This window comes from Leptosomus discolor, chromosome 5 (genome assembly GCF_034619465.1).
Source record: "Leptosomus discolor isolate bLepDis1 chromosome 5, bLepDis1.hap2, whole genome shotgun sequence".
Taxonomy (NCBI): domain Eukaryota; kingdom Metazoa; phylum Chordata; class Aves; order Leptosomiformes; family Leptosomidae; genus Leptosomus; species Leptosomus discolor.
This window is the reverse complement of record NC_141395.1, coordinates 37,956,331-37,980,804: the sequence shown is the minus strand read 5'-3', so window position 1 is coordinate 37,980,804 and position 24,474 is coordinate 37,956,331. Positions and strand designations below refer to the sequence as shown.

Here is a 24,474-nt window from a genome sequence, read left to right as displayed (position 1 = left end):
TTTAAGTTATAACTTGTGATGTAATTGCGCATCATCATAAAATATCAGTATATAACAAAGCTTTAACTCTAAGGCTAGACAGGCTTCACAGTTTGTCAAAATAAGTATTATTTAAGGGAAGCGCAAATTTGGAAAATAAGTTGAAGATTCTTATAAAAATCAGCAAATACTTCTTCACTGCAAATCGCAAAGCATCCAAATTCTTAAATGCTGCATTGCATGGATAACTGTCAAGAAACACAATGTCCTGGACACATACACATCTGCTCTGTGATAAATCAACAACGCCCTAGAACTCAGCACTGTTGAACCTCTGAATGGCAACCATCATTTACTAGTCACAGTCTGCCCACAGGAGAGGATGCTTTTGTTTCCTGCCCACATGGAGCAGAGGAGAGGATGACACTGAGCTTGTCAGCATGATACAGTTTATTAGGCATCTTTATTCTTCACCCACGCATGATGAAATTCAAAATTCCAGGGGCTAGTCTCAGACTAGCAGGCTCAACGGAGAAGTAGCAGCTTTGGAATAAAATAAATTAGTAATTCCCCTCCTGCAGAAAATATCAGAAGGATGATGGTGATAAATCCAACCTTAAAAGCCTCATGAGACATAAGAAACAGATATGACTGTCTTCTGGGAGAAGAAAAGGCCCCTGAACAAATCATGCTGCATTAAATGCATGTTGAATCATTAAACAACAAACAAGAATTACTGAATAAAGGTTGCTTTGCTGTTACCTAATGACTTGAGAGGCTTTTCTGCTTTCACCAGCTCTAAGATGTCCAAAATGTCAGGAGTATCTCCCTCTAAAGACTGCAGCAGGTCAAACAGGCACTGAGCTGACACTCCTTTGCTGGTTCCATTGTTCATAGCGTCCTGTTTCAACAACAGACATTTGTGGCTGATTTTCTGAGGGCCTGTGTGCATCCCAGGAATCTTTACCTGGAGATGTGGGCAACATTTTTTTTTGACAAAGGGCTCACATGGAGTTCAAGGCCTTACTGCTATCAAACAATAAGCCTTGCCTGACTCAACAGATTGATGCTACAGTGGATACAGGATGCAAATGGCACACACTTCTCAGAAAGAGCAGATCTTTGCTGCCCTGTGAAGGAGAAAGATGTGTGCGCTTACAGTGTATGTGCAGTTAGATTTGGCAGTCCTTCAAATTAAAATTCCATTAACTTCTTTCAACTGACTAAAAAGTTAAAAAGTAATTAGTGAGTATTTCAAAACATGGCTAATCCTGTCTTATAGTTCACACGTATTAAAACTTGACATTAAGCTTTTAAGTTCCTATTGCTGGATTCTAAGAAAGGATTTGCATTTAAAGCATTACAAATAATTATTGTCCTTTTATAACCTATTTATACACAAGAAATCAAAGTGAGACCACATTTACTAGCCTGGATACCAGTGGTCCATTATGTCAGCATCCTGCTCAATCAACTGATGAAGAGAAGCATGCAGAGGTAAGTTCAAGAAATGGTTCTGTGCAGCACCGAGTGCAGTAAGCACATGTTCAGTAAGAACTGTGCTGCTGCTCCAGCTGGTTTCTCTTTGTGATCTCTGATGGGGGGCTGTCTGCATACACAGGCTTCCCCATGCTGAGACTAGGGAATGGCTTTTACTCACAGGGAACTCCAGGAGAGGGGCCACACTTGCAAACAGCTGCAGAATAAAGGGCTTGCGATGCAGAACGTAGAACTGGCGGCACGCAAACTCAATCGCTTGGCGTAACTGTGGGTTGCTTTCATAGTCAGCGTATACCTGAGCAAATGAAAAAGGACATGGAACTACTACTCCAGTGGAAGGGGTCTGCATCTCCTGACCCCAGACTGAATCAACTACAGCTTTCTCATTCCTGATATGTTCGCCCAACGTGTTTTTGAAGATGGAGACTTGACCACCCTTCCTGGCAATGCATTTCAGGGACAAACTATCCTTAGAAAAAAGGTTTGTTTGTCATGCATGAACCTTCTTTATCACAGCTTTAGCCCATTATTTTTTGTCCTGTGTATCAGAGGTAGATTCCTTCCCTCTCCTTCCTAGAAACACTTGTTTGAAGTCAGTTAGTGCTTTCTTCCTCAATCTTCATCTTTTCAGTTAATCAGATCTCAGCTCTTTCAGTCCTTTCTTACATGACATATTTTCTAGACATATATCCCTATTCCAGCCTGCAGTCTCTTCAGTTAAATGATGGTGCAGTGCACATAGCTGGACAGAGTCAGCACTTCAAGCCAGGAATGCTGCTGACTGGAGCAGCAGAATTAGTTCATGTTTCTTTCACAAGACACAAATCTGTATAGTCACCCCAGAATGGCATTTGAGATATTTTTCTTTTTTATTCTTCAACAGAAGGAAACTGCTGATTCATGTTTAGCTTCAGATCCATAACAACTCCAATATTCTGTCCTGCAGAAGTGCTACTGAGACAGCTATTTTCCCTTCCACATTTATGTGGCTGATCATTTATAAGTGAGGATCTACGCTTGTCCAACCTGATCAACATAATCAGTTTTTTTTTTTTTTTTTTCCTTTTTTCAGACTGACATCTCCAGTTTGCCAAGATAATTTAACTCCTAGCCTGTCCTCCAACACACTGACAGTTCCACTCACTTTAAGATATTTTAAGGTTTTTAGAGTGGCATTTCCTTCAGGGCTGGCCACTGAACCATGCAGCCAATGTGTTGCCAAAGATGTGGGATTTGTTTCTCACTTACGTAAACAGTATAAATTATTAGGAACAAGGTCGTGGTGTTTCCTTCTTCTGTCTGTTTCAATTGCCTATCTGCACTTCTCTGCTGGTACAAGTCTGTGGGAGGTTTGGGGTGGGGGTAGGCAGGATTTTCTTGCTATTTGCTGGCAACAGGTAATGCTGAGGTTTTATGGTATTGCAAAATTCACATTGCCATATAAGGCTCTTGAAGGTTCCTAAAAAATGGTTAGTGTGCAAGACGTCTGCAGAGATGTAGCCACTTCTGAGTAGCCTAGCAGGCTGAAGAGATTAATATGTCTTTTATGCAATAAGAAGCCTCTAGCATGATTATAAGGACAGTAGACCACCATGGCCTGTTACACTTGCAACATCTTCTTTACTTGAGGAGAGGGAAATAATTAAATGTATATGCATTTTACCAAGGAAAGCAGAAGAACCTGCAACAAAAAAAGCCCTGTGGGGTATGTGCATGAATGCACCAGGAATTAAGCTATTATTAATTCTGGTTCAAGTCCAGAAGCAGTAGATTAATTTGTTTGTGATAGCCAAAACAAGCCAGCTGTCTTGGGTGCCTGGAATAGAGATGTGAGGGTTTGCAAAAACAAACAAGATCTCCAACATTTGGGTTTTCTTTTGGAATTGCTTTTTTGCCTCCCAAGAGTAGTATTTTATTAATTCAGTAGTTGACAATAATTGGTAAGGGGGGAATAGGAAACAATTACAAAACTTAATTGCTCTCAATATGAAAAGTGAAAATGAGGGGAAAGTCCTTCATAGGGCTGAATGGTTACTGCCAAGTACTACAAATTAAGTTAAGAAGTTATTTTATTTCTAAAATGTCTTGTTGATAATGAATAAACCAATGCACTGCAGACCTGGATCCATACTTACCTAACCATGCAAAGCATGATATTAGAGTTTCCAGTTACTAAAGAGTTTATTTAGATAGTTAAATTCATCACTGGTCCTAATTATTGTACTCTGTTAACTATGTTAAATGAACATACTTAGCGATGTCATGGTCATTGCTTCTTTTACAGAAACACTAGTTTTTTCTATACTGGCATTATAATCCTAAATCTCTATTTAGATACTGTCTTTGAGCCTTGCAGAAATAATCTTTCTGTCCGTAAAAGAACTATATTTTTTTAAAATTTATTTTCAGTATTTGATTTTTCTCAAATGTCAACAGGAAAAAAGACATGCTTGTACACCTCAAAGCGAAGAGAAACTCCACCTCTCACACTTCCAGTATTTGTCATTACTCACATGAAAAGACAACATACAGTTTTTCATAAACATTTAGTGTTATTTTCTGTTGCTATTTAAATTGCAGGTAATGCAATTACCGTACTTAAAGAAGTGAATATAATTTAGTTTCAATCAGCAAGTAGCAAACCCAGATGTTTCAACTATTTTCCACATTTCAGCCATCCCTGGAGGAAAAAACCACTGAGGGAGACCCAAGCTCCAAAGATTTTCCAGAAATTTCACATCTCTATGTGGAAATACGTAGTAAGAGAAACAGACGTTAATTTACTTAACGTAAAGAAGAAAAGAAAATGTAGTAATTTACTCAAGAAGAAAAGGGAACATAGTCTCAGGAATGCTGACTTGGGCCGTCCCACCCTGATCTGTTGTCTTGTTGGGGCCCCCAAAATCTGTGACCTCACCAGGACTCACAGTTTAAAGTTTCTCCATTAACAGTCATTCTGTAACAAAGCGCTTGCTCAGGAGTCTTCTCTTGTATTGGTCATGGAAATGGCTCACCTGTAACATGCTGGGGAGGACCCACTGGTACCCGCTGAGGGAGAAGAGGTGGTTAAAGTGCACAGCTGTGTTGATGACTGTGGCAGCATACTGCCTCAACAAGGCACTGTCCTCAGGGTGCAGGATCAGGGCACCGTTGAAGACGTTCAAGAACAGCATGATCTCATCCCCCCAGGGGAACTCGCTGGGCATGCCAAGGAACATCTCCTCCAGCAGCTTAATCCACAAGCTTTTCTGAAGAGTGTCCAGACCAAAGAGCTCTTTCCCAGCTGCGGGGGAGAAAAGGCAACAGTAATCAATTCTGTCCACCACAGCCAGCCTCACAACATTCACAGGGGTCAAAGGCCTCTCCAAAGAACTGTCCCACAACACTGACCATTGTTCTGCCTTTTTAAAGTGATTTCACCCACCCCATACTTTTGGAAGTACCCACAGGGCTTGAGCAAACCTTGACTGAAAGTAACACACATGAAGACGAAGAATGATGAGTATCACACAGCTCATTAAATCTGCTGCCCACTGGTTGGAAATTCACCTCTTAAAAAGTGAAAGCAGATCTGAGCTTGTACATGCATCATCTGCCTCACAAGACCTGAATAGCTGTGTAGATTTATATTGAATTTTTATCCTTCAGGTGTCCCGCACATAAGAGGACATGGATGCAGAGTTACAATAATGCTTCTGAAAGCAAGTGCCTTTAGGGCCTGTTATAGAACTTGCCAATGCTTGCCATCCTGCAACAGTGGCCTCTTTAATCCCCAAGTCAGGCTGGAAAGCCTACTTGACTTTCAGAGCGAAGATTCTAAAGAGGGCTGTTTCTTTATCCCTGCTGCAGAATTTGCCCTATCTTCACTGGAAGTCCATTGCTTCCTCAAAGTGGATGGCAAAGGACTCTTAACAATCCTTTTTAGGTGCAGTTATGCTACTGGACACAGTATTCCAGCTGTAGTCTCACGCATGATTGTAATATATAATAATAACTTATTCTCATTTCTGTCCAAAGCAAGTAGCTTTGTCTGGAGACCTCTAACAGCAAAGCTCTTTCTGCTGTTGTGCTTAAAAATCGACAGCTATGTGTCATTTTTCATAGGAAGAGATTTATCAGCTTTCAGTAATGCTACAAGCCTATGTATTTCTAAGGCAAATCAAGTGCCTCACAGAAAGCTTCTGGGCCCTGTACAACCACGAGAGAAAGCTATCAAAAGCCATACCTTGGGGATCACTGAAGAGTGAGAACTCAGCATCGATGGCACTTCGGGGAAATGAAGGCAAGCGGAGGAGGTCCTCCTGGAGCATAGATACATGAGACTGCTTGTGGGCAGTAGGGATTTTCTGTGTCAGCGATATGAGGAACAACACCCGCCCCACCTCTTCTAGCTTGCGGGTGAACACCTGAGAGAGAAAAAGAGACAAGGATCAGAATCAGTCTGATCAAAAAGCTCTTTACAATGTATACGCACATTTCTAGGTTAGCTTCCATGGCTTTCTCTGATGGGAGGGATGCTGCACTTTTGGCCCAGAGGATCCTGTTGAAATTTGCAGGGCTAGTGCTGCACCCTTTTGCTAGAATTCGTGTGATCACTATTCTTCATCCTAGCTCCGCAAAGATGGATCATGTTTGTAAAAGAGATTTTAATAACACTTTCTATTTCAGTCTTATGGAGGACCCTGAGTGGTTGTCAGACACTTTGCAACTGTGCCATGCGGTCTTTTGTAGATTAATGTAAGCTTTGCCAGTGTGAGCCCCGAGGTGGTTAGAGGCAACCCAGCTCCAAACTGAAAGCCGTACAGTTGCAGTTCCTCTCTGGAAAGTCTTAGACTATAGTCAACATAAGGTTGGAATTGTTTTCTACCTTCTGGGTTGAGGCTGGCTCAAGTCTGGCCATAGTAAGTGTGTGTATAGTTGCAAAAGAAAAGTAGTCAATAAAACAAAGCAGACCAGATTCTGATTTATTGCAAATGAGCAAAGTCCTGCTGACTTCAGATTATCGCTTTTGGTTTACACTAGCTGGAAAACCGAGTTCCATTCTACCAGCCTCCTTTGAACTTCTGACTGGTACGACTAGTCAGGCTACCTATAAAATATGATGCTAAAAGTAACCATAAGGCAGAGCGATGCTCAGTAGTAGAAGCAGTTTCAAGACAGCTTTTCGCTACTGGGATAGTTGGGCAGGGAGAAATTTAATGAAATACAACAAGGGCAAGTGTAGAGTCTTGCATCTGGGAAAGAACAACCCCATGTATCAGTATAGGTTGAGGACTACCTGTTAGAGAGTAGCATAAGGGAAAGGGACCTGAGGGGTCCTGGTGAACAGCAGGATGACCGTGAGCCAAGCAATGTGCCCTGGTGGCCAAGAAGGCCAATGGCAACCTGAGGTGTATTAGAAGGGGTGTGGTCAGTACGTCGAGAGGGGTTCGGGTTCTCGTTCCCCTCTACTCTGCCCTGGTGAGATTGCATCTGGAATAGTGTGTCCAGTTCTGTGCCCCTCAGTTCAAGAAGGACAGGGAACTGCTTGAAAGAGTCCAGCACAGAGCCACAAAGATGATTAAGGGGGTGGAACATCTCCCTTATGACGAAAGGCTGAGGGAGCGGGGTCTCTAGCTTGGAGGAGACTGAGGGGCGACCTCATCAATGTTTATAAATACGTAAAGGGCAAGTGTCAGGAGAATGGACCTGGGCTCTTCTCGGTGATGTCCAATGACAGGACAAGGGGCAATGGGTGCAAGCTGGAGCGCAGGAGGTTCCATGTTAACATAAGGAAAAACTTTTTCACTGGGAGGGTGACAGAGCACTGGAACAGGCTGCCCAAAGAGGCTGTGGAGTCTCCTACACTGGAGACATTCAAAACCTGCCTGGATGTGTGATCTACTCTAGGTGGTCCTGCTCTGGCAGGGGGGTTGGACTAGATGATCTTTCAAGGTCCCTTCCAACCCCTAACATTCTGTGATTCTGTGATTAAGCCAAAACTTGAAGCATGTGGCTTAACATGTGACAAAGCTCAGCCTCCCACATTCTGCAGTCCTATGACCTTGCTCTGAAGTGCACTCAGCTTAGAATTGGGTGCTCAATCAATTAACACTAAAGAAAGTACTTTTCCATGGATTGCTGCTCTGTGGGTTGACTATACAGTGCTGTTTGCTGAAGCTGGTTGTTGTCCAGCAACTTCTTGCATGACTATAGAGAGGCTGGTAGATGCTTGATTTGAGTTTTACTTTAGAAAGATTTTTGGCTTCTGTAGTACTTTATATAGAAAAATGTGGATTGCAAATGTGGACAGGACATTTTAATCTCTTTGTGTCACGTAAGGCACATCAGACTCATTTATTTGATATGTGGGACACAGCTGCTAGACCCAGAGTGAGAACAATTTCTGTCAGGGAAGCAACCAAAATGATCCCAAGTAATTTCAGATTTTTATAATGCTGCACATGAAATGTTTCCCCATTCTGCATCATACACATATGAGATGGCACTAATTATATTCTCCATTATTTTAGGTCCTAATACCTCTTAAGCAGCTTTATAGCTCCTTTTTATAACCATTCCTGATGATATTTTCATGCCCCTGCACTCACATTGCTAGGAATGCAACTATAGTAGCTGTTTTTTGGCTAGAATAATACAACTGTTAATACGAAACTCATGCCGTTTAACCACATTCCTCCCCCCTTGCTTTTTTTTTCTTTTTATTTCCTGCTTATTATCATCCTTTGCAGATACAGCTAGAGCAACTTCTCCCTAAACACTCAGCTCTGTGCTACTGAGACAACTTTGCTTTTGTGGACAACAGAGCATGCGGCTTATACCAGTAGGGTGAGGTCAACATCATTGTCTTACTGTCTAAAGAAATGATACTTGTAGTGGCTTGCAGCACATTAAGGGCACTACTCTGCCACTTTAGTTAGGGCTTAGTTCCTCAGGGAGAACACGTGGGAGCTGCAGAATATTAGCAGGATTGGACAGATTATCAGGTCATGGGGCTGGAAGATAGTGAGGACAGTGCTCTTCTGAGGGCAGATATAGTCCCCTGATGAAAAAACTGCTACTGCTGTGCCTCTTGGGGTGGCTATGGTAAAAGACTAGCATCTGAGAGCAGGACAAGGAAGAGAGGCAGGTAACCGTAAGAGGACAGAGAGGAAGGTAGAACAGATAATTCCTGCTCCACAGCCAGAGGTCATGTCAAAGAAAGGAATAAGTAACTTTCGAAGCTGAGGCAACTGAAGCTCTTCTGGCCAAGTATAGGAGAATGCAAAAAGGTCTGCCTAAAAGAAGCGGGCTGGAGAGAGCGGGAGGGAATTCACATTGCATCCTTTGACTCCTAAAATACTGTACACCTGACCAATGGCACCAGGGCAGATTTTATGCCAATTGCTACTTCTCCAGCAAAGCTCTCTATCTGCATGCCGCATAAGTGAAAGCCTTTAAAGGGAAAAGAAAGGTTTATTTACAGGGTTTGTTTCTGGTCAGAGGTGTTTGGTGACAGTAGGATACCTGCTTCTGAATGAGCTCTTGACCCTTTTCTGGATGCATCTGCACCAAGTTGAGCTGGGGAGAAACTGACCTCCGGAAAGGATAAATGTCACGGACGTAGGTCTGCCAGGAAAGGAAAGAAGTATATTTCAAACAAATGTAATTGTAACAACATCACTCAACAGAACTGAATAAAAGGCCCTTTGGCCCTTTCTGAAGCTTTTAGGTAAGGGTTTTCAGACAGTGTCAGGCATCATGGAAGAGCGTAAACAGAAGAGAAATTTGCTCTTTTCTAAGAAAGCTAGACATTAATGACTTAAGAACAAGGGACTCCACCTCTGCCTCTTCCCTCTTCTGTCAAACTCCAATCTTTCACCATACACAACTAAACACGCAAGATGTGGCACCCACAGGACAGAATTCTGTCTATTTATGGGCTGGTTATTCTCCTTTAGATAACCCTGATGTTTAAAAAGGGACAAGGTGGAAAGAACAAAGTCACCTGGACCTGACCTTCGCCTTACCTTGTTGTAATGAATAAGATTCCATCTCTTATCCATTAAAAAGTAATGAGAATACTGTGTTTCAGGTATGTTAAAAAACTCCAGACACTCCTGAAAAGGAAGAAAGAAAAACATCCTGTTACTTATTAGCTGTCTTATACAAAGACCACAACATCCAAAAGAAGAATATCAGGTAATAATGTATGAGGGCACAGACCTGCATGCCTTAGTCAGGCAGGTACACTGTTCTGGCATTAATCCTTAATTTCTTTTTTTAATCACAAAGTACATGAATATGTTTGTGATAATCAAGGCATGCTGATATCACAGTCCTGAAGACTGATGTTACTTATTTCAGTGTCTCCATAGTGCATGTATTTGGCTATATTAGCCACATGGGTATTGCAGCTTCCATTTCCATACTACGTATTTACCAAACTTTAGTGATAGGTGATGTACAGAGACACTAAAGTTCCCATCATTCAAAGCACTGAGATGTGTGATTGCCATTAAAATTTAACGTACTTGGACAAACTGAATACTTTTACAAATCTGTTTCCTATGTGGCTCAGTTAAGACTATCCAGGAAATCTTTGGCAGCAGGGGGAACTGATCTCACAACTCCTAGATCCCAAGATATCATCATGGCTACTGAACCATCATTTCCACTCTGATCTTGAACATTCTGTTTAGTCTTTAGTGTTCATAAAACTGAACATTTAATTTATTTATGTATTTATCCAAAGGATAGTACACAGCAAATACCCAACAAGCTGCAGTGTCTTCAAATGTAGTTGCATTTGTGGGGTTTTGGCTGTCTGTGAGGTCAGGGCATTTCTACAATTTAATGTGGGATCCTGTTTCTTGCAACCAAGCTCTCCTCACGGGGAGACAGAAATGCCTGTCAGTCTCCCCAACACGGTAACAGGATGATCAGGCAGAATGTGTTGCTGGCATACACTTATGACAGGTAAATGTACCATTAAGCAGTTTGTTCAGCTCAAAAACTCACTCCTACCTTCAGAAGAGCCTCGAACTGTGTGTCCTCATGGACTGGTAACTGAGTTGGGATGTCACACTCATTCTGTCCATGCACGACAAGGGTTTTTGTTCCTAAAGGAAGAAAAGCAGTTGCATTCTCCCTGCCCTCTTTAATTAACTCAATTTCAAAAGACTGCTTATGGAGGAAAAGTGATAGTTAAAATCCATTCCTGGGCACACAGGCAATGACAGTACTGTCTGGAATCTATTAGGTAGTCTCACACTTCCACAGTTAATGAGAAATTGATCTGTTTCTAAAGGATGAGCTGACTTTAGCAGCAACTGCCACTCAGGAAAGAACAAACTTAAAAGGTCAAATCTGTTTTTCAGCAAGATATCTCTTGTCTGATATCCTAGGCTTACAGCACGCTCTTCTTGGGCTCTCTCAAAACTTAAATGAGAGGTTGCATCAAATCAAACGGAGTCTGAATGGTATGGTCTTACAATGACGATCCTGCCAGCCATTCACAGCCCAACTGGCACAAAGCTCTGGGTTGAAAAGACTGTTCTAATTAACTTTCTCAGAGCTCTTAAAGCAGCTTTCTGAATCTCAGGGAACTGAAGGTGGAATTTACTGACTGAATCCTCAACTCAAGGAAAACCAACTTAGAATATGCAGTCATTCGTAGCAGGTCTTTTTCTGATACAGTTCTGATGCATATCCTTTTTGTAGAGTGGGTCATGAACTTGGAAGTGAAGGAGATTTAAAGACTCATTTCTTATACCTGGCATTGAGGCAGTCACCAGCAACTTCACTTCACATTGTTCCTTCTTCATAGTCTGTTTGAGATCCTTGAAGAAGAGTCCTTCTACATAACCCACCACTTCCCAAAGGAAGGTAAGTGTGGCAGAAATGGCATCCATGCCCCACTCGCATGGAGTGCGTACAAAATACATGATCAGTCCTACCTGCAGGTAATAAGAAAGAGGAATATCAGGTTATACATACTCTTTTAACTGTGCAGAGTATTGTATAAACACAGAACAAGAATATTGTTCTTCTGTGTTTCTTCACTCAGAGGGATAAATTCAGTAAACTTACAACCTGAAAGTTCATATATACTACAGAACAATCTGCCTGTACTATTATTCCTTTTTTTTTAGAGAGGATGAGGGCTGGGGGCAAAAAGTACTGTTGCAGCCCAGCCTTAAAAACCATTGTGGATGACGAAGAGGGAGAACCTCTGCAGTAAGAGACTTTCTATGCCTTCTGCTCTGGTGTGCTGCCACATAGACAACTCACAACCAAAGAGGGCTTCTGAAGCAGCATACATCTTGTCTGTTTTATCTCCTAACTGCAGCAAATGCATTTTCCACAATCTTGAAAGAAGCTGCTAGATTTGCTCCAATAGGATTGTTCAAGAGCAAAGCACATTCTGAATCAAAATTTAGTAAAATAATTAAAAGTTTCTGGCACTGGGACCCTTCTACTGGTCTACAACTCATTGTCTGTGGTTCAATTCAGAAATTCATGACAGGTTGCTTAGGAGTTTAATTAAAAAGTAGAAGGTTCCTTTTCCTCTCCCTATAAGGACTGAAAGGCTGGTGTAAGCCTGGTGACTTGCACCTACAGCCAGAAGCAGATATGAGCTATATAGGAAAAGTTAAGAGCATTTATTTCCTTGCAGGTTGTGACATTAACTTTTTAGGACACATGTAGGCAGAGGTGAGATTCTGGGCTGCACAGTGGACCCACAAGCTACTCACCAAGTAGTTAAAGAGGATATGAGATGTCTGGGCAGGGAAGTCTCCAATGTTCAACAAAAGCTTCCTTAACATATACATCAGCTCATCCTGGAAGAAAAGCAAATGTTTTTTCTTTCCATCACAAAATGGAGAATAGATTTCTCCCTTTTGTCCTCTCTGGCTTTGTTTCTTCCCATTTTTCCATACTCCCTTGTTCAGCTCTGTCTCTCAGTGCACGAAATAGAACTATATGCTTGTGACCGCTCCCACATTTCTGAAAATAAGGTCCTAGGCATGGCACCCAGGTCAGTGTCTCTCTTTTTTATCTCAGAGAGGCCAATACCTCCTATTGCAATTTGTACTGACTGTAGCACCCTGATTCTGCAACTCCTCTCCCTGTGATAATCCCTGTGTTGCTTATCACAACAAATGACTACCTAGATGATCTGTGATATCTAGTTCAGCTCAATTTAAGAGCTGTGGCTGCTGCATAGGAGGTGCGGGCAGAATCTAACTTTTCTTCCTTTAGAGGCTGCCTGCTTTAAATGTAGACTAATGCATTTCTTGTGGTGGGAAGGGCATGTAGTGAGGAAGAAAGCTCACTGTCAGCTAAGGATAGACTGACTATATCATAAATTTCTTCTATGGTTCTCATCCTCTTAACCCACAGCAGATTTGAGCTAGTGCTATGCGCATGAATATGCATAGGACAATCCATGCCATAGATACAGTGCTGAAAGCTTCCAAGGAAATATACCCGTTCTCTGTGTTCTGTATTCATGATTGTAGTAGGCCTATGAAGAGGCGGTAAAACAGCCAACTATGGTAGCTCAGAAGCCTCTGAGGCTGGCCACCATATAGGTTCCTTCTCAAAGATACTCAACAAACAGAAGTGACACTCTGAACTTAAACAGAATCTTTGGGGACTATGGCTGAGAAATCTCAGGAATACTGAGGCCACTGAGTCTTGATTACTCAAGGAACCAGAAAGCAGCCTTTCCTGGCCTTTCTCAATATTGTTAATATGAATTTTGTAGTCAGTTCTTAGGTGTGGCTTGGAAGATGAGGACAGTGATAGTATTGATATCATACACCAAGTATGCAGTTGAGAAAGTGGTGTGGAGACTCTTGCTGCCTTTCATCCAGCCAGGACTGGTATGCCTTTCTTCCATAAAGCTTAGACATGGAACTAGACAGCAGTCTAATAAGCCAGGGAGACACAAGGTCACCCCCATCTTGCAGAGGAAACTGAAGAGAGTGGCATGGGTGGAGGCAATATTGCCTATGGTAGAAAGCGTTGTGCTTCACTAAGCAGATTGGCTTAGAGCAAGTCAGATCCTTAGTGGTGGTAAATCAGCTTTGTCCCATTTACATCAGTGGACAAAGATTGAAGCCAACTGATGATATGGCCTAAAAGACTTTGAGATACATTGTAATAGCAAATGTTCTTCTCCAGTGATGCCCACAAAGTGATTCTACAGCTGTGCTCCCCTGATCTAAGCAATACATATACCCACTGGGGAAAGGAAGAGTTTACCTGTCGGTTGCTGATTGTGAGCTTCTCAAGGAAATGGCGCAGAACTGTAGAGGGGTCTTCAATTAAGCAGTTCCACAGGACCTGCTGAGCAACAGCACTTACTGTAAAAAAGAAAGAAAACTAGGTCAGAACAGTCTCCCTTGGGAAAGCCTTGAACTGGTACACTTAGACACAAATGTTCCTAACCTTCTGCCACAATTGCTATGTTTCGTACTGAAACATACAGGAGCCTCTTCGATGCACTAGGATTCCTCGTCACCAGTGCAGTCATCTCAAGCAATAACAACAAGGCTAATATTTGAACCTTCCCTAACTGCTGGTGATATGACAGGAAGCACATCACCACTGTAGTCAGAGGGATAATAAAGAAATAGCTATTTGCATTCACAACTCCAGATGGACAATTCTGGCAATTAAAAAACATAAATTCATGTACTTTTTTGTTAATGCATGGCAGTTTGACTTCATGATGATTCATTGAGAGATTTTATCTGGTATCGGTGAACAGTATTAGATAGTCAGCAGGGAATTGTGCTGATGATCAACTCCCCAAAGTGTAATTAATTACAATCCTGTGAAGATTAATAAAACCAGAAAATTATTCATTATTTTGTTTTCAGTTCCTGATCACCAAATGACACATACATTATTTAGGTGGTGACTATATCCACCCAAAACCAAATACAAAATGTAACAGAATGTTAAATGTGCAATCAGCTGACACGATGAGTGATGAGAAAGGAAGGAAGGGCAACAGTCTGCCATCTGTAAACATTTTAGAGAAACAAATATGGAAAAAACCACATTATTATTTTAGAAATACATCACAGACCATAACCAAAATGTTCAAGTTGTGTATAGGTGGCTTTCCGTTTGTCATAGGATCAAAGAAATGTTGGTGGGAATAGACCTCTGGAGGTCTCCAGTCCAAATCCCGCTTGGAGCAGGACTGTCACCTACACCAGATTATGTTGACCATGGCTTTTACTAGCCAAGGCATGATAGCGGCTGTGGGTGGAGAATCAATAGAAATTGCAATATGCTCCTGCTTATGAAGTTCCTTCCAAATTTCTAACCTGAACTTCCAAAGTTGTAAGCTCTGAGTTAGAGTTCCTCTAACTTTGCTTCCTTTTCATCACACCAAACAAGTCCAGCTTCTCCAATCACTCCTCACAGAACACCTGTTTTAGGACTCTTACCATCCTGGTATCCCCCCACTAGACACTTTTCAGCGTCTCAGTATCTTTTTTGAATCTGGGGCTTTTTTAGGGCCCCAAAAGTGCAAAAAAACCTCAAAACCAAATACAAATCATGGAGAAAAAAAGGAAAAACTCTACAAAGTCACATGTCTGTTGTGACTCTACTTTTGTGAGGGTTTAATCAATTATTCATTAACTTTTTAACAAACATATATACTAATAACAATATATAGCACATAATACTTCTAGGAAACATGAACTATGAGCAAATACAAGGTTGTGTTTCACCTCTTTTCCACTTTAGTTATGGCACCTAACAAACGTAAGCCATTGTTCAAAGCACTGGCACGTTCTGCCACCCCACCCTAGCAAGAATCCCTTGAAGTTTAATCTAGGTCATTACTAGCTACTCCATCCTCCCGGACTTCTCCATCTTCCATCAAATGAACAATGGGGAGCACTGCTGCACAGATGCATGCTGGAAACACAGCTTGAGGTGGTTGTGGCATATGATGGGTTGGCGTATGCTCTGTAGTGTGTTCTTCATCTGGAACAGTAAGAATAGTAGAAGGAGAGTGTTAGTGAATAAGTTGTGGTATTGTCCAGGCGGGTTAGATAAACATCCATGTTAGGTGCTATACAAACAAAACAAAACGATAGGCTGTCTGATCACTATGCAATCACTGCTGCCTCCAAGAAACTGAGCCTCCAGCGACTTTTTGATGAAGAATTCTCATTATAAATATATATTTTTTCAATGTAAATTTCTTTTCTTGTAGGGAACCCATTTTCTTTTTGATGAAATCCCATTTCATTGCCATTTTTCAGCTAGAGTGCTCTCCATGGCATTACTCTCTAAATGGAACATGAGAAAGTAAGGGAAGACATGGGGAGGAGTGTGTGAATAAAGGAGAGAATAAAATAATGCAGTGTAATATTTTATTATAAAGTGGCTCAAGCTTGGGAATACATTCAGCAAAAGGAAATGCCCCCAGCTTCATGGGTCAACAGGAAAAGCTTCTAGTGAATGAAATCCTAGGAAAGGATACTCCAAAGTGGAGTCAACCCACCTTCTGCACTGACTGCTGACCGCACTGACCAGACAGAGCCACGCCGGAAAGAATAGTTCCTATGAGATGTACTGGAAGTGCAGGAAGGACTCACTGAGAGACGGCGTGAGGCCAGGTTGGCAACTTCTTCTACTGACAAAGAGAATGGGAAATGTCAATCCAGATCAAACTGCCAGACTTTAGGGAACTTTATGAAGGACAGCACTTAGAGCTAAACTGGAACATTGAAAATTAAAGTCAGGTAACACTCTAAATGCACATTTTCAAATCTGTAAAGATCAGTCAGATAGGTAATTTGCTCATCCTTTGGGAACCAGCAGATCATTGTTCCCTTAGTGTTCAGTATTTTGGTGAGTCACATTGTAATTGAGTTGGCTCTATACTTCTTTTCGTCTACACCCTGTTAACCATCATGGTTGCTGGTGCCCAGTTTTCCCTAAGAATTGAGATTTCTGCTCACAGATTTCCCAAATGTATGTCTAGATCTGAATATCACTGTACTCGCCTAATGGCATGTACCTTGGAACGCCTTTAATGAAATCTTTATCCTCTGTTAGCCTGGACCAATCAAAATCCTCACCCAAAGACTAAGCTTTTCATGACACATCATGTAACTTTCCCCATCTGAAAATTTGGTGCTAAGGTTGAGCTGGTCATCTAGGCTCCCCCACTAGTCAAAGGCAGAAAACTCCAGGGGCAATTCAGCCTATCCAAAGCTATATATGTTAAGACAGGTACTGCCAAGGGTTGATTCCTCCCATTCTTTAATTATGAAAGGGTAAAAGTTAAGAAAGACAAATTTCATTCCTGGTGTCACATATTTTCATTGTATTAAATCCTGCAAGATGCTGGGAGCTTTGAGATGTTAAATGCTGTCAAGTTCCACTGAAGTTGGTGGGAGATGGGTAAGGGCTCAGGTCACACAGTGGGCACTCAATATGCCTAAGGTTTTGTGATTTTCTTGCACTGATTTTTTTAATTACGCTTTTTCTCAATGACTTAGACTCTTCAACAAATGGGCGTGGTTGTGACTTTCCTAACAGTAACAATCAATGTTCCTGGACATCACACCCCTAAGCAGTGCTCTGTGTTGGTGGCAGTTGCTCTCAGGTTCCTGGAATGCAGTTCCTGGCCCTGGAGCACACCTTCTTCTTCCTGCTCTGAGCTTGGCGTGCAGGTTGGCTCATAGCAGGCCTCCTGAGTGATGGGGATGGCAGTGATGAGACTGGCTTCCCGGCCAAGGCGTTTCTTCTCTTCCTCCTGCTGCAGGTTCTTCAGGATGTGCTCTGCTCGCTGATGGGAACGTGACACAGCTCTGGCTGAAAATGACTTCTGTCAGGAAGAAAAGAGAAGAAACAGTCTGAAGTTGTTGGCTAAGATACACACATCCTGGATTTTCTGCCAGAGAACTCAGTGACATTCAGCAACTCAGTTTCTAAACACAAATCAAACTAGTGCTAGCTGAACAGAGATTCACTAGGAGACTCCTCTTGGAGCAATAAGCCTTGGTGCAGAATTCTACCATGAGACACCGCATGAACCACTGCAGAGAAAATGGTCTATCAGGCAGTTCAAATGAACTAATCTTCTCTTGGAGAGAGAACAGCCATGTGCTCCTAAGATTTGAGTTACTGTCTCTCATGGGGATACAATACGCAGCATGGTACCTCAGTGAACAAACAGAAGAACCTTATGCTTATGTAGAAAATTCTGTGTGCACTACACAGACTGTGCACTAGATCTTTCCCAGCTGAGGAGGACAAGAAAACTCGGTTTAGTACACATATTTGGCTTAACCTCCCCCGTGCTGCTACAGAGAAAATGCGCTGCTTACTGTCACAATGTCTGCTTACCGACTGATCTTCATTTATAGGATCTTGCACGCTCCCGCTGCACTGAGGAACCCAGGGGGGGTCAAACATTGGCACAGATGGCATCCCCAGGACAGGAGAAGGCAGAGTGAAGTTTATGCTTGGAGGAGGGATCTAAAGACATTTTGTTACAGCAGACTGTTATTAATGTCAGTACTGCTAATTAAACATGAGCACAATTACCCAAGACATTAATTACCTCTGCAAATTCTTCCCAGCTCATTATACTGTGACACCATGTATGACACACATCTCTTTCTTTTTCTGATGTTCTTCCTGATCTGTGTCCCCACTGTACTCTCCCCCTTTTATACAGGAGTTCTACACATCACCTCCCCCACTAGTGCGACTAACACAACCATTTTTTTCCCTAAACAGATTTTCAGGCAATTTCATGGCAAGTGTCACAACACATCTATCCCACAAGGCAAGCTGTAAATGGACACATTGCATTCTATGTGTCCTATCTACCTTAAAGATCTGCTGTGCTCCCTCTTCCATCCTTGGCCAGACTTGATACCTAAACCTCCAGAGCGTGTGAAATTTGAGAATGGCATTCAGTCTTTGCACTGTCTCTGGGTGATGAAATTCGGACATCAGCATGTCAGAAACGGCCTCTGGCACTTTCACAGCACATAGCAGGAACATGGCAGCTGCAGGGAGAGAACATCTGATCATCTGTTTTCCTTAATAATGTGTTTATTTGGCAGAGAAAAACTGCAGCTGTACAACCCTCCACCAAAAGAAACCTAATCTTGGCTCCAGAAATGAGACCAGCAGTCTACCAGACCTAGCAAAAAATTGTACTGCTCCATTAAACGAAGCATGTGTGAGACAACCTTTTGGAGCCACACAGTGTTATGTGTGAAGCTTGTAAACACTTCTGGAAAACCCGCTTTTAAAATAAAATACAGCTTTGCTCTTCTCTAAAAGTGTCAGGTACGACTGGTTTATAGTAAGAGTCATCTCTTGAAGTAACAGGACTAATTGAGTTTGGCTTTCAAAGACTCCACTTCCAAGTGATTTTTGTGATGATTAATAAAGGCTGGTTTAACAGAAGCTCTGCCTTCCCCTCAGAGCAAAAGGCAGTGCCGCAGTAGAGGTCTCACCTGTCTATTTTCATGGATAAAACCTAAAAGAAACGTTTGGGCACCGTGCAATGATCACTGTCTGCCTCCAAGACAAAATAAAGTTGCTACCAATTGTGAGACAAAGGACCAGATCACAACGGAAAGCAGCACAATAGAAGCTGAGCTGGATCATGGCTGTTTCAATAGAGCATACCTGAATATAAACAGACATAGCCAGACTCCAGACTGATGGAGGCCAATTAATTTAGATGGGTGTCTGAGGAACACTGAGCAGGAATCAAAAGCAGATGGAACAGTGTTGCTGTGGGAGTTCAGTGGGTGTCAGAGAGTCCATGGGTTCTTTGACCAGTAGCTCACCACAGATCACTGGAGACAATTTCTCTAGATTTGGTGACAGTTCCTCCACAGTAGAAAGAGGACATTTACCACCGTGTTTACCACAGCACTTACCCACAAGGCCAGGCATGAGAACTGAGCTGATGAGAGGCAGTCTGAACATTCCAGAAAAACAAGGCTGTTCCTTTACTGCCTAGGTCCTGCCTTGCACTGTGAAGGCTCCTGTTCCTGCTCCAAAGTCCTGCTCCAAATCTGTCGGGACCTTCCTGCTTCACCAGCTCAGAGAACTTTCTACTCTTTGCTCTTTTCAATGTAACTACGTCAAGTCTTAGCAGGACTGATTTAAAAGTGTGAGTAACCAAAAAGAGAAATACAGCCTTGGAAGAGGTCAGCAGATGGTGCTGTGGTACACTAACACAGGAGTTCTTTTTATCCAGCTCGTGGATAGCAACTTCACGAGTTTTCAGGTTTTGACCTTGATGAATGTAATTTATGCTTGGGCTGAAACCATTCACTACTAAAAAGGCTACTACAGACCTTCAAATGGATTTTAATCCTCCCTTCAGGAAGGGAAGAAGGAGGAAGATGTATGTCAGAGGCTGCTTTGGAGGAGCAGCCAGCTAGCACTCCTCAGGAAGTGCAGGAAAGCTTTTTTCCCTTCCCTATGAGCCACGGTAAGTTTTTGATAAGAGAGAAAGAGTACCCCAAGTTATTCCCCCCGAAAAATAATTGAAGAGGAGAACGGAGTGCAGCTTCAGGAAACTTGTTTCTCTTCATTATTTTGCTCCTTTCTCTCCCCATCTACACATTTGGCCTGGGAAAGGCAAAGGTGAACAGGAGAGCACAGAGAAGACCTGTGGGCTGAAGAAGTGCACTGTGCACTGGTGCTGCAGACGGGTGAGAGAAGCATGAAGAACATGAGATTTGGGGTCAAACAATGGACTTCCGGGCAGAATTCATCACTAGCTGCGGAAAACAAAAGACTGGTAAACTAGATTGAAGTGTGACAAAAAGCAGAGTGATATCTGAGGAGCACTTCAAAACTCCTTGCATTGCTAGCAGCTTTTGATAAAAATGCCTGTAATTTAAACTTCATTGTAAGAACACCTGTGATGGCTCCCTTAGGTGCGAAAACCTGAGGAAGATGGCAATCTTTAAGGCAATTCCTTGAGTGCTGGAGGAAGAGAAATGTAGAATTTGAAAGTTGTGAGAGACGGCTCAGAAACAAAATTGATTGCTTTCATTTATGCTTTATTTAAGTAACCTGTGTATTGTGTGTGAAGGATGTTCAGAGTTTCTAGGCTTGTGGCTCATGATTTTTGAACATCTGGCATTAGCACACACTTGTTACGAGTGTTTGGACAGGACAATAAGACTAGAAAGGAATTCCTGAGTCACATAATCTAATCCCTTTCACAAACTCTTAAACTTCAGTGCATTTGCCCCCTTTTCTGGTGGTTAGAAATCTTCCATTTTCCAGATGAAAGAGGTCATAAAAGTTCATGCTCATCTTTATACTACCGTGGCTTAAATAATTCTTCCTCCTTGCCTGCTCTGTTGTATTCATGGAGAGCAACAGTATCCCCTCTCAGTCTTCATCTGAATCCATTAAATAAATATCCTCATCATATAGGCTCTTCATTCTTCCTCCTGTCCTAACAGTCTTTTATTGTACCTTTCCCATGTAAATATCTCTTTCTTCAGTGACCAGAACCGTGCATGGAAGTGCTGTGTTCTAGGTAATCGTGCAATGTGCTTTACAATAGCATTACTACTTTGACTCTCTAATGAAATACCTCTTCTGACACATCCTGACTGTGTTTACTGTTTCCACAGCTGAATTATGTTCGCTAAGTCAGTCATCTTCTGGCCAAGTGATAGACTCTGAACCTCTATCAGTTCCATGGGAAGATCCAAGCTCATAACAGAAAATTCTTCTTATTAGATTGCAAGGATATAATCTTACACTTCCACATTTGGAATTTCTTTTTCAAAGTAATACTTTCACAGGTATATGATGTTCTAATCTTCTTCTGTCTTAAAGATGCTTTTAAGCTATGTCACATCAGCAAATGTCATCTGAACAATTTAATACCAAGTGGAAATGGAAAATTTAGATGAATACCATACCACGCCACACCATACGACTACTTATTGACCAATGCTGCTGTCTCCATGCAGCATGAGAGCCTCCTTTCAGCACAACAGAGGAGCTATGACAGTTCCAGTCATCCCCTTTCTCAGTTTTTGTATCAGCCATCAACTGGTACTAACAATTTCCATGAGGCAACATACAAAATACTTCAGTTAAACTCTGGGCAGATTAAATCACTTTGTTTCCTCTGCCTAGAAACCCAGCTAAACACAAATACTAATTTTGATGCTCTCTAATAATCCATGACAACCAGGGTCTGAGAGATTACCTTCCTGATCCTTCTGACCACCTCTTTTGTACAGAGCACAAAAACACATGAAGGTCTCTGAAAACCAAACAGCCCCCAAGAAACCGTTGGTGGCACTCAGACTCCTCCACTACAAAGCTGTGATCTACTGTGAGTTGTGCAGCCAGGGTAACCATAATAAGTGGTTTTTGTTCTCTTACCTGCTGCTCCAGCCATGTGCTCATCCACACTGAGCAGGAGCTCCCAGGCTGCTGGCTGGATGTCCCCATACATCTCTTCTGTGAGGATAGGAGCTGCCTTGATTAGCAGTGACAGAGGTGCAGGGGAGAGGCTCATTACCTGCAAAAGACCAAGTCATGCCTTACAGCTGAGCTGTGCAAACTATCCACAGTGAACAACACTCTCAGTAATTTTACCCTAGTTTTGGTCTGCAGATTACCCACTGATAACCTCTGGTTTCAGTCATTTCAGGTAATGATCCACAGAAGAATGTCACTTTCAGCCTACACTGAAAGAGCAGTGTTTGCAAGCCAGTTCTTTGAGTCTTTTGCTAGTCACTCAATTCACCAAGAGGACAAAAGGAAAGCCAAACTCTCCCAAGGTGCTGCAAAACAGCAATGCAGATTCATGAAAAATCTCACAGACTGCCAAGAACAGGCCTGTGAAGAGACTGTTTCTTCTCCAGGAGAACTGACCAAGAAAGAACAAATAAAAAGTATTGACAGGTTGTATTTAAACATATCCATGGATTTTGAAAGTTTTCTTTGTCACTATGGGAAGCCAGAGATGCAGACTGCAATTTAATGGAGCTACATGTTTAAAGGATTCTTTGACAGGGTTACCTTAAGAGGATTAAATTTAGTATTACTCAGCTGGGGAAAACATGCAGGGCTGAACTGATTGATATGCAGGAACAGTTCTTCACACAGGCTTGGAGATCCATATACATTTTCCTTCTTGTTGCAGTCTACCCTGACATCTATGTATCAGCCTCCCTAACTAGCGTATGGCTTACTCAGTACCTGGTGCCTGATGTATTTCAGCATTCCAGAGTCCTTCTTCCCTTCCAAGCTGATATCGATCACTCTCTTTTTCAGAGAAGGAGTTCTCAAGCATGACTTGTCTGAGCACTGGAAGGGAAAAAAAAAAAAAAGTGGAGTTCACATTTAGATTTCCCAAAATGTGGAAAGGGAGGAGATGATGTGCAATAGGGATTTCCATACACTAGAAGCTGTCTAGAATCAGAGCTGTAGCATGAAGCTTTCTCTGCTGGCAACAGTCCTAGTATCAGTGAGATGGCAAATCTCATCCAGTTTTCTTCTTTTTTTAGCAATGCTTTTCCCAATAAAAGCTTAAGGCAGAAGCCAGTAAACCAAATGAGGAATGTGAATGTGTTCTGTGTAGTCTTCACAGGTGGCACTCCCCATGTATTTCAGAAGAACAGTACTTTAAGCAAGTTAGAGGTAAAAAGTCTACAGTTTCCCTCGAAAAAAAATACCAACAGAAGTGTTTAGTGTGTACAACAGTGATTCCTCTCAGCTACATTTATCTTCTTTGCTTCCTCAGAAACCATAAGTGACAACTCATTTCAGGACTTGAGCTCATGCCTGCCTAAGAGTTGTTCCTAGCATATTGCCAATGACAGTGTTAATGACAAGTCCTTTTCATGTCCATTAGTCACAATACCAGGGACTTCACCCAGAATGCTGGGTTGCTGCAAACTCTTTTCTTCAAGCTAGTAGCCTGCTGATTAACATAGGGCTCCTCCATGGATCTGTATCTCCGTGGACCTCACAAGCCCCATGGAGCACATAGCCAGGTTTGCATATTGCAGCTATCTCCAGCCTTCCATTCTGCAAGCTGTGAGAGTAAAAGAGAGGTTCCGCTGGAACCGAGATAAATGTGGAAATGGTGCCCATGCAGTCAGAGAATGACTACACTTGAAGAATACCAGAGCATGGGGAACTGGGATGGAAAGTCTGCTGTTACATAAAATTCAAAAGTTTCCTAATTGCTGTCCTGCAGTGAGGTCTGTACAAACACAGTGCATATGTTTGTAGGAAACCTTATTGTTCCCCAACCTCTTTTTTCCTTGCTGTTGGTTAAAGGATTTGATGGTCTGATGGATGATGAAATGTATATCACTTTGCCTTGCAATTCAAAGTTGGAGATGAAACAACCCACAGTAATGCACAGTGTTCTATTACTTCCTTTCATAAACACTGTCAGCAGCTCATCTCAAGCCTGCCTTCTGTAAAGGAAATGACTGCCTCTCTTCCTAAATAACTGATACACTACTTTTCTGTGCCAGAGGAAATACATGGGTGTTATAGTTTCCAGGAAAGCAAAATCATTAGCTGTTGTTTCATTTGCTCTGTGCTTTGTTCCATACAAATACCCTTTGATTTTCTAACTCAACAGGAAAAAAACCAATCTGTTGGTTGATGAAGAAACTTTAAGAACTTGTCTCCTACTCCTTCATTTTCCACTTACAGGGATGATAGCTTCTTTACCCAACTCAAATCTTCATGAGAGTTTTGTGAACACTTTTGTTTTCAATGTTACTGCAAAGTAGTTGAAAGACTCCACCATGACAAGTATTCAGAGTAACTGTATTCTGTCTGTTGTGCTCAGTAATAAGAAAGGATTAACCAACTGTTGACATGATTCAGTTGGTACCTGGATGGGCACTTTACTGAAAGCAGAAATGTATTTCCACTGAAGTTAAAGGCACCACTTATATGGCTAGAAAGGCACAATCTTGTCTGAATATC

The 24,474-nt window shown here is 42.0% G+C and overlaps 1 protein-coding gene across 5 annotated transcripts in view; it reads right to left on the bottom strand.

Annotated features, from left to right (window-relative positions):
* The window catches only part of UNC80 (unc-80 subunit of NALCN channel complex), a 132,173-nt gene that overhangs the window by 35,567 nt on the left and 72,132 nt on the right, over positions 1-24,474 (bottom strand). For all 5 annotated transcript variants that reach the window (XM_086465166.1, XM_086465167.1, XM_086465169.1 and 2 more), the window contains 17 exons: positions 22,723-22,830; positions 21,901-22,039; positions 18,343-18,524; positions 17,854-17,985; positions 17,146-17,332; positions 16,001-16,132; positions 15,334-15,477; positions 13,732-13,832; positions 12,216-12,302; positions 11,234-11,417; positions 10,486-10,580; positions 9,489-9,578; positions 8,986-9,087; positions 5,705-5,885; positions 4,494-4,762; positions 1,640-1,774; positions 742-880 (listed from right to left, as the gene is read on the bottom strand). In XM_086465166.1, coding sequence (XP_086321292.1) covers positions 742-880; positions 1,640-1,774; positions 4,494-4,762; positions 5,705-5,885; positions 8,986-9,087; positions 9,489-9,578; positions 10,486-10,580; positions 11,234-11,417; positions 12,216-12,302; positions 13,732-13,832; positions 15,334-15,477; positions 16,001-16,132; positions 17,146-17,332; positions 17,854-17,985; positions 18,343-18,524; positions 21,901-22,039; positions 22,723-22,830 — 2,407 coding nt within the window. The remainder of the gene's footprint in view (positions 1-741; positions 881-1,639; positions 1,775-4,493; positions 4,763-5,704; positions 5,886-8,985; positions 9,088-9,488; positions 9,579-10,485; positions 10,581-11,233; positions 11,418-12,215; positions 12,303-13,731; positions 13,833-15,333; positions 15,478-16,000; positions 16,133-17,145; positions 17,333-17,853; positions 17,986-18,342; positions 18,525-21,900; positions 22,040-22,722; positions 22,831-24,474) is intronic.